At 40.4% G+C, this 13,682-nt stretch overlaps 1 protein-coding gene across 6 annotated transcripts in view; it reads left to right on the forward strand.

Moving 5' to 3' along the window:
• The window catches only part of Atp10d (ATPase phospholipid transporting 10D (putative)), a 92,141-nt gene extending 78,465 nt beyond the window's left edge, over nt 1–13,676 (forward strand). For 5 of the 6 annotated variants that reach the window (XM_029565703.1, XM_029565702.1, XM_029565700.1 and 2 more), the window contains 6 exons: nt 988–1,113; nt 4,828–5,028; nt 7,321–7,401; nt 8,500–8,604; nt 10,037–10,224; nt 12,382–13,676. In XM_029565703.1, the coding sequence (XP_029421563.1) occupies nt 988–1,113; nt 4,828–5,028; nt 7,321–7,401; nt 8,500–8,604; nt 10,037–10,224; nt 12,382–12,697 (1,017 nt within the window). In that variant the 3' untranslated portion in view covers nt 12,698–13,676. The remainder of the gene's footprint in view (nt 1–987; nt 1,114–4,827; nt 5,029–7,320; nt 7,402–8,499; nt 8,605–10,036; nt 10,225–12,381) is intronic. The other variant, XM_029565704.1, reaches the window with a different exon arrangement.
• Nucleotides 13,677–13,682: the final 6 nt, after the last annotated feature.

Below are 13,682 nucleotides of genomic sequence, written 5' to 3' on the forward strand. Positions count from 1 at the left end.
CCTCCATGTTGAAATCACTGTGGTCCAGTGAGGCGATGTGTTTAGGAATGAGAGAGACAGGACCTTCATAATTCATTGGTTATTTACTGGTGAATATTATGGTGTGTTCCTGGGTAATTTTAGCTGTGTGATTCATTTGTTACCTTTTTAAGAGGTGCTTATCTAGAGCATAAGAATTCATTTTTGTAGGAATGTGATGACTTTGTAAATTCTCACTGAAGATGTCTACTAAGATTTGAGTAAAGGACACGAAGGACGTGGAAAGCTGGGGTGGAAGGGATAGGGAAGAAGAAAGTACGAGAGAATGAGAATGAGGAAGGTTTGACAGTGAGAGAGAAGGAGGGAGGGAAGAAGGGAGAGAGAGGGACTGGGAGAGAGGAGAGGAGGGGAGAGAGAGAGAGAGAGAGAGAGAGAGAGAGAGAGAGAGAGAGATTTTAGGCATAAAATTCAGATCAAAGCTGCTTTTCATGTATAGAGCAAACACTGGAAGAAAAATAGAAAAATGTGGGATATGAGGCTTGGGTTCCCCAGTACTGTATATAACATCATCCTAACAAATGCTTAGATCCATCAAATACTTTGCCTGACACATTTTGCAAAGTCATATGAACTTGTGACTACAACACTTTCTAATGTTCTCCTCATTGGGGAGAAATAGAAACATAATTGTAAAGCAGGACAGAGCTCTTGCTAAGGGACCTGCTTTCTAGGAAGAGTCTGTTTGCTCAAATTGCATTCTGAGTAGACACTGAATTGGAAAACAGGGTAGTGCCTTGAGACAATTCATCAAACACTGTAGTCTGAGGACTTTTGCTGCTGTACTGGGTTTTTTTGGGTCTCTCTCAATTTGCTTGAAAAGTAAGTGACTAATTTGACTAATTTGAGCGTAGTGATGGTCAGGCTATGCCTGCTAGACTATCTGTGTTCTAGCAATGTTCTAGCAAGTTCTGTTGCTCAGGTAGCCTTCTCTCCATGTTGCTTTTGCAGGCCGTGATGGCCAGTGACTTTGCCATTTCTCAGTTCAGACACCTCAGCAAGCTCCTTCTCGTGCATGGGCATTGGTGTTACACGCGACTCTCCAACATGATTCTCTATTTCTTCTACAAGAATGTGGTATGTAACTGCCAAGAATTCATCTCCTCCTCCTCCAGTCCCCCATCTTCTTTCCTTGGTTACCTCCGAGATGAAGAAGAAGCACCCTAGGCTAACTTACCACGTTCATTATTATCTAGAAAGTGGCCAGGATCTGTCCGGCTGCCATTCTGGAGATAATTTGGCAATGTACACGTTTGAACTGTTGACAACAAATTGCTAGGCCTGTCCATCTGCTAGCATGTTCTGTTTTACTCCCTCTGCACTTAAATTTAATTAAGTCCTGCCTGGTTCATTTAAAATCCAATTTTTGACCTTTTATAAAGATTACAACAAGCAGAATTATGAAATGTTTAAAATTTTCAGTAGAAAACCAAAGTATTTGCTCCCATGTTGCTATAGATAGTCTGCTGTCCCTAAATATGAGTCCTGTGGCACACTGAGAAGAGATGGAGATGAAAAGCCAGTGTAATATCAACTTATAGCTGGCTAGCACTCACAGCTGCAAAATTTTCTATGCAGCCCATAGAGGTTTATTTTTGTTTGTGATAATGGAACTCTAATTATGTCATGCCTAAAGGGGCAGCCTTTGCTTATAAGTCCTGACTTCTAATGTTCAGTATCTCATTTAAATTTCACCTACCTACTCTCTTTCCTTCCTTTGTTTCCTTTATCCTTTATTTTATTTTAATTTTGAGACAGTGTCTTGTATCCCTGACTCACCTAGTATTGACTTTGTAGCCCAGGCTGGCTTAAACTTGCAGCAATTCTCCTGTCTCTGCCTCCTTAATGCTAGGGTTATAGGCATATATCAATATACTTGGCTTCAATTTTATTCCTTATAAACTCATGTTGACCTTTGGTTGACTCGTTTAAATCTCTTGTAGGTAGACTGATTATGTAACTACATCATGGTTTTTAGGCCAAATTTATTGTTTTGTTTTGTTTTTTTAAGTCATACATAGCATGTTAATAGTAAACATCTATTGGGTCACTCTATTAAAATACCATTTTAAGAAAAATGCAATGGATTGTCTTTAGGGTGTCCCAGTATGTAACTTAGATCTGTTTGTGGGTGGATAAGCCCTCCTCCCACCATAATACAATGAATGTTTTAGGAATCTGTCAATACTTCACTAAATCAAATGAGTACATTTAGTCAAAGTTTAAGAAAACTCAAATATTTTACAAAAATATTTGAACTATAAAACATCTCTACCTGATTGTATAATTCTGAGGAAAACTGGGTCCTCATTTAAAATTCCAGGCTATTGTGGTCAGTGGCTTTTAAAAAGAAGTGTCTCTCCCAAGCATTTTTAGTATATGTGCTGCAGAAGCAAGAACTCTCCCAAGTGCCTCCCATCCCAACTAACTTTGCACTTTCTACCCTTTTCCTTGTTGTACTGCAAGCTACCCTCCCACCCAGTTTTGATCCCATATTGAACCCCAGGTTTGAGAAACACAAGTATTAGGAAAAAGAAGCTGTAGCTCATGGAGACAGAACACATTTTAGTTGACAGGCAGGACATCCCAGAAATAATACTCCTATGTTTCTGCTCTCTAATCACAGATAACCATTTGCTTTTATTTACCTTGCTGAACAACAATTGTGTTACTATCACAGGAATGGACCAGGACTAGAAAAGTCTTTAAAGCAGCTGATTTTTTTCTGGTGGTTCTTTGATGTTCAAAAACTTTTGAACTGTTAATGAGCACTATGGATTCATACCCTAGGATTATGCCCCAAACTATGTGTATTCAAGATGGATAAACTTGAAGAAATTGACCTTAATGCCTGTCCATAGACACTAGCCTACAAAAGTTTATTCCAAGTTGTATGGTCCTTGTCTTAAGGTGTTGTAATGCACCTGTGATGCCAGTGATAATAGTGTCATTAGTTGATCTGAAGATGTAGCTCCACTGATAGAGTGCTTGCCCAGCATGTACCGGCACCGAGTTCAATCCTCAGCCCTGCATAAACTGCCTGTATGATAGTGCCTGCCTGTAATCTCAGCACTCTAGAGTAGAGGCAGGAGGATAAGAAGTTCAAGTTTGGATTGGGGAAGTGGTTCAGTGGGTGAGAGCTCAGAGATATGTGTTCTGAATTCAAATCCCCAGAACACATGTTAAAGAGCTAGACTTAGTCCTCTGCTCCTATAACTCTAGCACTGGAAGGGGAGGATGTGTGATGGTGGAGACAGAAGGATCACTGGGGCTTGCTGGTTGCTAGTCTGGCTCCAGGTCCAGTGAAAGAGTCTGTCTCAAAGAAATGGGGTAGAGAGTGATTGAGCAGGACACCTGAGGGCCTTCTCTGATCTCCACATACACACAGATGTGTGCATACGCACATATGAGCATATACTTTGCATGCATACAACACAGTTTCACACACATATACACATAAACACATAAAAAAAAAAGAAATTCAAGGTCATCCTTGAGGACAGCCTGGTCTAGAGACCTGTCTTTAAACTAAATTAATAAAATAAAAGCTAAAGTAATTTTTAAAAACCCACTATCTTAATATTTGTTAGACTCTTCACAGGTAGTGAACACTTTCTTACCTGATCTTAGGATTTAGTCTTAAGGTAGTACAATTTTCATTTTATACAGGATGAAGCCATAATTTACAGAGGTTAAGAAAATGGCATAAAGTCCAACAACCAGTATCCCTAAAACAAGAAACACCTTCCTCCATGACCTCAGTCTAGTGATCATTCCTTTGGCCTGCCTTACTTTGTTGTAGTGAGCCAAGTTCAAAACACAGTGCTGGAGGAGCCCAATAGGATGCATGTGCCTGACTTCTAAGGCATCCACCTGCCCATGCTTTCCAGGGACTCTCCAGTTTTAGCATGAGAATCCTATGCCTTGGGAACCTCTCAGTCTCAAGAAACCTGGATGGTTGATCCCTCTGCACGATCCCACTTCTTCACTGAGAAATCACTGGACTCGGAAGGCAAGGGAATGAACATTTGTGGTGTGTCATCTCGGACCCAGGAATTGGGCTTTGTTCTCTTTGTCTAGAGAAAATACCTTCAACTCTGCCACTTACAACCTGAAGAGCTTTGTGCAACTTCCTTATTTTCTTTGTGTCTCAGTGTCTACATTTATTCAGTCTGCTTTAAAGAAGCAGCACAGATCGTGACTTATAAACAATGGAAATGTCTCACATTTCCAGACATCTGATCACGGTGTCAGTGTAGTTGGGTCTTGTGATGGCTCTTTCTGGTTGCATCCTCTCAGGGTAAAGGAGAACTGCCAGGGGCCCATTTTATAAGGCACTCATCCCATTCACAAGGGCTCTACCATCATGACCTAACACCTTTACCATGACCCTCCCTCCTAATACCATCACACTGGAGACTAAGATTTGAATATATTTGAGGATTACATAAATATTTAATTCATTTAGCTCATTATCTGTAAAGTGGAAGCAGCAGTGATTCCTGACTTGTTATAAAGATTAAAGGAATTATTTGTAAAGTACTGAGAACAGTTCCAGTACCACATAGTAAGTGGAGAGAGAGAGAGAGAGAGAGAGAGACTTAATAAGGTCTTCATAGGAAACAAAACAAAATTAAAGAACTGCAGGACAAGTTGTGGTTTTCCATCTTGTAACTAACAGAACTACAGAGAGGCTGTAGGCCCAGAACTCAGAACTGCAGTATGTAGAATATGTGTTCATAGTGGGCACTGCTATCTCCAAGATCTGAACATGTCTCTTTGTGTCCCCAGGCCTATGTGAACCTTCTTTTCTGGTACCAGTTCTTTTGTGGGTTCTCAGGAACTTCTATGACTGACTATTGGGTTTTGATCTTCTTCAACCTCCTCTTCACATCTGCTCCCCCCGTCATTTATGGTGTTTTGGAGAAAGATGTATCAGCAGAGACCCTCCTGCAGCTGCCCGAACTTTACCAGAGTGGTCAGCAATCAGAGGTAGGTGTTCAAACAGAAGTCTGTCTGCAAATGCACATCATGGTGAAAGCCAGGCCCAGATAGTGTAGGTATATTAGGATACTCAAATCTATGTAAAATGCCTCATTGTTTCCAATGATCTGTTCTCACAAGGCAGATATTAAGTTACTGGCATAGTATCAACAACCTAAATCTGCAAAAGTTTTTAGGGGAGTATAAGAAGAAGCCCAGATATTTAGGCCTTGCTAATAAGATCTGACATTTATTAAACCCCATTGAGTGACCAGTTAGGCTACCCAGACAGTGTTCCTTGCTTCATTTATCTTCACACAGATACTTTTTGAGACAGAATCTAGTATTTTTCCCATTCTAAAATGAGGACTCTGAGTCTCAAGGACATTAAGAAATTTTCCCCAAACTCTCAGAGCTAATCAATGATAGACCCAAGATATGAAGCCACCAGAGTCTGGTTTCAAAGCCAAAGTTAAATTCTCCAGGTTCTGATGTCATGCAAAACAGAAGTACCCTCTTGAAAGCAGGACCTCATCCCCACTCCGTTCGTTATCTCTGGGTCCTATCCACCAGCTTCTCTCCCTGAGTCTTTGTGTCCCTCATATTCTCTTACCTAGAGAACTGTAGGTTGTAGGCAGGTAGTAGCCTATTGTGTGAGAGTAGCTGTCTAGATACTCCTTTGTTTCTAACTCATCCTCCACAAAATAAATGATGACCAGCCTGACTGTACCAGGGACATTTATGTAGGAGAAGATACTGCTTGAAGTGCTTAACATATATAATATATGTCCTAAATATCTCACAAGGCTGCTGTTCCCTGTACTATGTCAGTGATGCAATTCAGGCACAAGGAGTTGCCTTCAGTAATCTGCTTTTGGCATGGCCTGGTGAGTGTTAGAATTGAATCTTGGCACCCCGGCCCACGCTGTCTGCATTGTGCTATGCAGCCAAAAGAGCTCTGATGGCCCCTTCAGTCCTTAGGTTTCCCATCATGGCAATTGAAGGCCAGAGATGTAAAGTCTATTATAAGAGCATCCTAAAGATCCAGAGCTGAGGTGAGATAGGAGCCGTAGACAACTAGGACTGAGCAGAGCTGAGCAGGTCCAAGTCGTCGTGTGTTCGGTGCTAAGAACGCTGATTCTTAAAGTGTTAACATTTTAAATGACAAGGGGAAAAAAAAAGGACGGGAAATAAAGACAAGAAAAAAGATAAAAATAAGTAGCTCATGTTAAGTTAATAAAAAAGAAATACACTGGCATACACAGCTCAAAGTCCAGGAGTAATGTGACAGAGCACTGTTTTTTTTTCACGCGATTGTAAATGCCTACTTGGCCTCACTACAGCTTGTCGTATCCCTGCCCTTAGATTTTCTACCATGGGCAGAAGGTCATCCTTTCATTGCCCAGGTCTGGGTTAGGTCTCATTCCTAGGGGCGGAGCTAAAGCATGTGGGCAGGATTGTGAGCGTTCTCTAAGGAAACCACAGACCAGAATGAGATGCGCCTTGAGAAACCTATGCTGTTGGTCCTCACTTGCTGCCGCGAAGAGACTGACACACATCAGCATGGGCTGGGAGTTGTGGGTTGCGTTCAGCAAGAATTGAATTTCTGATTCTCTGTGTGTAAGCTTAAGCTCTTTATCTTGCCTGTGCTTCAGTTTCTTTATTGTTGGAAAATATAAGATGATGGGGGACATATGGGAAGGTTGGGGTGAGGATTGGAAGAGGAGCCAAAAAGGCCATTGGATGCTGTCCAGTGATTCATAGGCAGAGCTGGTATAAACTGAAAAGAAGGGAACCGTGTGAGCAAAGAAAAATGGATGGATTGGGAAAAGGTTTTGAATAATGTTTCTGATCAATAGAAATGAGAAGTCAGGAGGAACAGCTAGTCCTGCTTCAGGTATTTCAGACCAATCCAAAAGGGGCTGGGAATGTAGTTCAGTGGCAGAGTGCATGCTTAATGTGTGAGTCCCAAGCACAGAACTTATACACACACACACACACACACACACACACACACACACACACACACGCACACTGATCCTATGATAAAGTTAGAGTTTTAAATGGATTGAATGAGTTGGATAATAGTTCCTTTATGATCTGTTACTTTTTTCACCCCATTCAACTGTGAACACGTCTTGTTTAACTGGCTTCTTCTGCGAACGCTTTGTGAACTAGAGAATAAAGGAATAGAAGTTGACTTTTTATCTCAGAGAAGAAAACAGAAGCACTGGCTTGTGCTGGTTCTGGAGTTTGCTCTGGCTCGTGGTAATCTTACTTCTCTGATATGCTTCATTTCAGGCATACCTGCCCTTGACCTTCTGGTTCACCCTGCTGGACGCCTTTTACCAAAGCCTGGTCTGCTTCTTTGTGCCTTACTTTGTAAGTCTTTGTTTGCTCGATGCACTTGCCATTAATGAATCAACACTGCTTCTTTGAGCTTTGTTTCCAGCATCTTTTTGACTATTAGTTGACTAATCTATAATCCCTTACAATATGTTAAGTAATTAATTAAAGAACCTCACTAAGTTCTCTTAGGTCTCTTGTTAACACACACTGAACTGATTACTAATTTTTGTCAATGACCTAAATACAATTGACCATATAGATAAATTATCCAAAAATCATAGAGCAAAGTCAGAATATGAGTTTCTATTAGTGAGTGGTTGTCTCATTCTGCCAGGCTGACACCCAGAGTACTAAATTTAAGAATCTATAAACAATTTCTCCAAAGCTATTTTTGAAAAGCATGTTCAACATATAAAGTATGGAAGAAAAAAGACTAAACATAGAGTATAAAATTACTTTTGAAAGCTTAGACTGGTGCCAGTACAAAGCAGGAGGATGCAGCAACCCGTCGGTAGACACCTTTTCCTAGATGGAAGCACTATGTGATCACGGAGTATGTGGGCAGATGTACAGTACTGGAGGGAAATGGTATTAACTAGGTTAATAATTTCTGTCTTTGTTTAAATTAAATTACTTGATTTAGGGTCACTAGACTATTCTGGCTATATTGCTCTTCAAGAGGAATTTATACAGGGCAACTAAGGTGCATTGAGAAGATGATTCTGAGACAACATAAAATTGTATCATTTGAGGAATGGTTTAAGGATTTCAAGCCATGTACACCAGAGCAAGGGGATACTTACAGGATGTATAAGCTTAGGGAAGTTATAATAACTGCTTCAGTGATTTATTAGGTAGAATATATTAGATGTGTTTGTGTGGCTTCAGGAGGTAGAACTAGGAGCAAAAGCTTCCTGAAAGATCAGTCATGATTCAGACTAATTCTAACTAAAAATTCAAAACTTAGATGGCCTATCTGGGAAAGAGTCAGTCTCTTTTATTCATCCTAAGTGACAGTCACTTGATAGGAACATTGCGGAGGGTACGCAAGCCACATACAAGCTGTAGATAAGTGGTGTCACAGCAGGTATGCCCAGTTCCCCACACCCACTACCTATTCTCTCCTTGTAGACCTACCAGGGCTCTGACATTGACATCTTTACATTTGGAAATCCTCTGAACACAGCGGCTCTGTTCATCATTCTCCTCCATCTGGTCATTGAAAGTAAGAGTTTGGTGAGTGCTCTCCCTTTCTACTTGGGGCGTGTCTTTTGTTAGCTGTGACCCACCAAGCCCTTTGGGACTATAAGGTCAGTGCTGTGAATAAGAGTAAGGACTGCGGAAGACAGCATGCTCAAGGCAACACTCAGGATCAGCCGTGCCATGATGCTGAGGCCAGGGAAGGTGGAAAGCACCTGCCTGTGTCCTTGCACTTATCACTTCATAGAAGTGTGAATCAACAGATGAGAAAATCACCTTCAGTACCCAACAGGCCTCAAAACCAAGCTGATGGCTTTCTACTAAAATCAAATGACATTCTATGCTATAATACCAGTGTGTTGACCTAAAGTAATATTTTGAATTAGGTAACATTCCCAAACATGAGGGAAGTCTGAAAATATCCCCACCAATAGGTAGGGTATGTAAGTGGCAAGATTCTGATATAGTAATGAGCTCAGTGTATGTGAGAAGCTGAAGGGGGGAAAAATGTGATTCTAGCACTTGAGTAAGTGGAAATGATGCTGGACACAGGCTAAGTATCTCACTGCATAAGGTCTTGAGACTCTCAGAGCTCATTCCAAGTCTGTTGGGAAGAAAACACTGAAGTATTTTCCCCAACTGATACAAAAGCATGTTTATGTAATCAAGAGGCATAAAGTCCTCACTTACTAAAATTAAAAAAAATATATGAGCAGTCTTTATTACTTTTGTGAAGGTATTTACTGTGGAAAAATGCTTTTGCAAGACTAGGAGAAAAAACAAAGAGAATACCGGGCCTGGTTTAAAAATTGCAGCCCTAGAAAAGAGATGTATAAGGACAGTGTTTCCCATCACAGTAAAGCCTAGGCCGCCACCGGTGTGCACACTGATTATATGTCTTGTGGAAACTGCACTAAGTAATGTAGAAGATTACATATCAGCTCTTTTAAGCCTCTGTCTTAAAAGGTGTGACTGTCCCTCCCATTCCCATTTCATTGATCAGAGCAAGTCACTTGGCCATGCTTCCTTGAAAGGGGGTACAGAGGTACAGGCCACTTGATGCTTACTAAGGGAAGAAAAAAAAACACAAGGTGAGCAATCAGTGTCTGCCACATGTGTTTGATGTTTGAAGATTACTGAATTAAAGTATTACTTTAATGAAGATCAATGAATGTATTTCAAAAAAGGAAAGGAAATCCAAATACCTCCTGGTACATGGCCAATAGAAAATAAACCAGTCAATAGAGTTACCCCTTAGATCTTTGATTTAGTTTTACAGAATTCAAACACTGGCATGAACCACTCATGAATGCTCTTCTTTTAACTCCTCAGTGTTTTGTGTCTTGTTGGCTAAGGTTTAGAATGCCAGCCACTCAGTGCTTGGATGTACTGTTCCTTTAATGGATCAGATGTCACTAGGTTGCAGTACCCCATCAGTGAATATTTTCTGGTCCTTCTTGTCTTACAGACTTGGATCCACATGCTGGTTATCATTGGTAGCATCTTGTCCTATTTTTTCTTTGCCTTGGCTTTTGGAGCCATGTGTGTAACATGCAACCCACCATCCAACCCCTACTGGATTATGCAAGAGCACATGCTGGATCCAATGTTCTACTTAGTTTGTGTCCTTACAACCTGCATCGCTCTTCTGCCCAGGTATGGCGTGTTTTCCCATCAAGAGAGTAAGTGCATGGAATCATAGGTATACTACTAAGCAACTACTAAGAAGGAATAGCAGATCACTCTGTTTAGTAGTGAGGAAGTCAGTCTATATACTGGTTAAAATATTGGTTTCAACTGTACCAGAGAACAGAACTAGACAAAGCAAATGAAGGTTCTAGTTCTCTGTCATGGAAAAGTCCAATCTGATTGACTAGTCACAGGAATAAAGCAGCTTTGTCTCACGGGATTATCCAAGTACCTAAATCCTATCTTTAGCTCTGCCACCTCCCGATTCCTTGTCTTGGTCTGTGTTTTATACCTATCACAGAATACCAAAACAGGAGTAACTTAACAGAAATGGACTATCTCAGAGCTCTGGGGGTCGGGAAGCTGTATATCAAAGCACCGGCAGCTTTGGTGATTCTCATGCCAAGATGACACCTTAATGCTGCGTCTGCACATGGCAAAGGTGGGCAGACCTATTCATGGGATCTGAGGGCCTGGGATTCAAGGCATGGCAGATTCTTCTGCATCACTGAAGATGGCTTCCATCAGCATAGCCACATCCCTTGCCCAGAGGAAGCAGCCGTTCTCTCTCTTCTTCTTTTGGCAATGACATGACCTGAAAGTCATACATGCCATTGCTCTAATTGACTGTGCCCTCAATACACAGAGTCTGAGCAGCTAGACTCTGGAGGGCTCTAAGAGAAAGAGAGGAACCCTGGTTGCTAATCAAGCAGTGATCTCTGCTGTAGACTCGAAATGCTGATTACCTCTCTCATCTGACTGACTTATTTTTCCATTTTCCATTTGTCCTGATTTCTAATATTGCATGGGATGGAAATGGTTAAAAATAATGAAGGTAGCAGGGCATAGTGGCTCACACCTGCAATCCCAGAACTCTGGAAGATGAAATAGGAGGATTGCCCTGAGTTTGAGGCCAGCTTGGGCTGCTGAGTGAGAGAAACCCTGTCTCAAAAACAAAACAAATGAAAAGAATACAAGGCCTTTTAATCCATTGATTCTTGAACTCACTACGGTTTCTCTTTGTAGTTTCATAAAATTGATCTGTTTAGTTTAAATATACTAAGTTGTTTGACCTTTCTAAACATGATAGAAAAGTTAAAACAGTGAGTTCATGTTACTCTAACAGGATTGACACACGGTGGCTCACAGACCAAATCTGTCTTTGAAACAGTGATAGAAAACTTACCTGAATTGCATTCTGCAACACTGTGGAAGTAGAATTTGAAAGTTATGACCTTGGATATTTGTTTGATGAGATTTCTATGTAACATATGAAAGATATATTACTTATTGTTACTATTTATAATAAAACAGGAGAGGAAAACAATTAATTAAGAGACCTCTTAAGCCAAAATAAACTAGTTTGAGGAAACTCTCAGCCCATGCTAAGTACAAATGTTGAAAAAATTAGGAGATGTGACTGTGAGGAGTATGATCTGGAGAGGTCAAGAGTACTGCAAGATGAGCTTTGTTGCTAATGACATAAATATCAGTGACATACATGAGAAATGAGCAAAGGTTTTGAGAATTCTAATTTAGTAGAAACATTTCCAGTTTATTCTGTAAGAAACAAGTTTGTAGTAACTTTTTACGGTACCCATGGGAAATTAATGTAAATAGCTAATACATTTGAATACTTATTTGCCAACACAATGCCTGATTTATGTGTATTATCTTACTTAACCTATGTTAAGCCTATGATGTGGCAATTACTGATATTTATACCTTTGTAGACTTTATGTTTATTTAGCACTTAGAGGTACTTGTTATTTGCTCAATGTTTTGCAAATATTATTTTATTTAATATTATTTAATTATTCTGTTTTGATTTTTTTGAAACAAGGTCCTACACAGTAGCCTAAGCTGGTCTGGAACTCACTGTCGTGCTTAAGCTGACCTTGAGTTCATGGCTGTCCCTGTGCCTTAACCTTTCAAGTGCTGGGATTATAGGCGTGTACCACACTAAGCTTAATATTGCTTTAATTTCCACTTACCCTCCTCCTTTAACCCAGGAGCCAAGTGACCACCGGACTCTTTTACTTTTTTCTAATCAGCTGCTATTTTCTATGGGTTCCCCGATGCAGTGGAAGTGAATGTAATTCTGTGATGCACTTGGTAACCTAGGTTTACATACCGAGTTCTTCAGGGATCCATGTTTCCATCTCCCATTCTGAGAGCTAAGCACTTTGACAGACTAACTCCAGAGGAGAGGACAGAAGCTCTTAAGAAGTGGAGAGAGGCTGCAAAGATGAATCAAGTGGCATCTAAGCTAGCCAACCAATCAGCTGGTGAATCAGGAAGAAGACCCCAGGCTGGCCCTTCTGCTGCCCTTGCAATGAAGCCAGCAACTGCTTGTGCTGTAGAACAAGAAAACTTATCTACATGTGAGACTGTGTTAGACCTAAGCCCCTCTGAACCTGAGGCCTCAGAGGTGACCTGACCCTCAGCATGCTAAGAATGCGGGATTTCCCTTGGTGGCAAGTAATCTTTCAAGTTCAGAAGGGTGTTGAAGAGGCTCCTCTACAAAGCAAGGATTGCTTATTTTTCTGCAAAGATATCAGCATTTTACTAGGCTTGGAAAAGCCAAAGCTCTAATGATATGTCTATATGTACATTTGTAAAGGAGAGCTAGGGTTTGACCTCAGTTGAGCAGAGTTTGGGGAAGTGAAATATTTAATTCAGCATCAGAAATTTTTATGAAACCTGTTAGATTTTGTAAAGGTCTTTTAATTGTCATATAATATGCAAATATTATCAAGGGAATTAATTTAAAATGTTTATTTTATAGGTAAGTCTTATTTGGAAAATGCTTTTAGTGAGCTTAAGTGAGATCAATCTGATTTTTTTTCTTTAAGGAAAAAAAGTTCTTTTAAAGTTCTTTTATTAGGAAAGATTATTAATTTGAAGATAAACTCCCAAGAAACTTTTATTTCCTATGAAAAGAGGCCTCCATTCTTCCGACTGAAGGTATTTAGCTTGCCTCTCTGCTCATTTCAATACTGTGCTAAAGTAGAGCCTGGGAAGGGAAGAAGGGAAGGGAAGGGGAGGGGAGGGGAGGGGAGGGGAGGGGACTAATGTTCTAGGGAAGTATTCCTCTCTCAGTTTTCCATCAAGAGAAGATCCATGAGGTCCCCATGTGCAGATGTCAATCTGGAAACAGAAGGCAGACACAATCAGCTGAACCTAAACAGCCTGTTTAGCGACTTCCTGTATTCTAAAACTGACAGGACCCACATCAAAATGAGACAATCAGTTTCAAAACAATCCTCTAGAGACCACTTGAGAGCTCATAGTTGTTATACACAGCAATTTATGTGTTGTAGTCTCTAAAGAATGGGATGTAGGTTGAGAATAACAAATTATTCTCAGCAGAGATCTGTGTGGTTCTCAGAGAGAAAAGTTTTAACATATTTGAGGATATATAT

Source organism: Nannospalax galili, unplaced genomic scaffold (assembly GCF_000622305.1).
Source record: "Nannospalax galili isolate Female #2095 unplaced genomic scaffold, S.galili_v1.0 scaffold318, whole genome shotgun sequence".
Lineage (NCBI taxonomy): Eukaryota > Metazoa > Chordata > Mammalia > Rodentia > Spalacidae > Nannospalax > Nannospalax galili.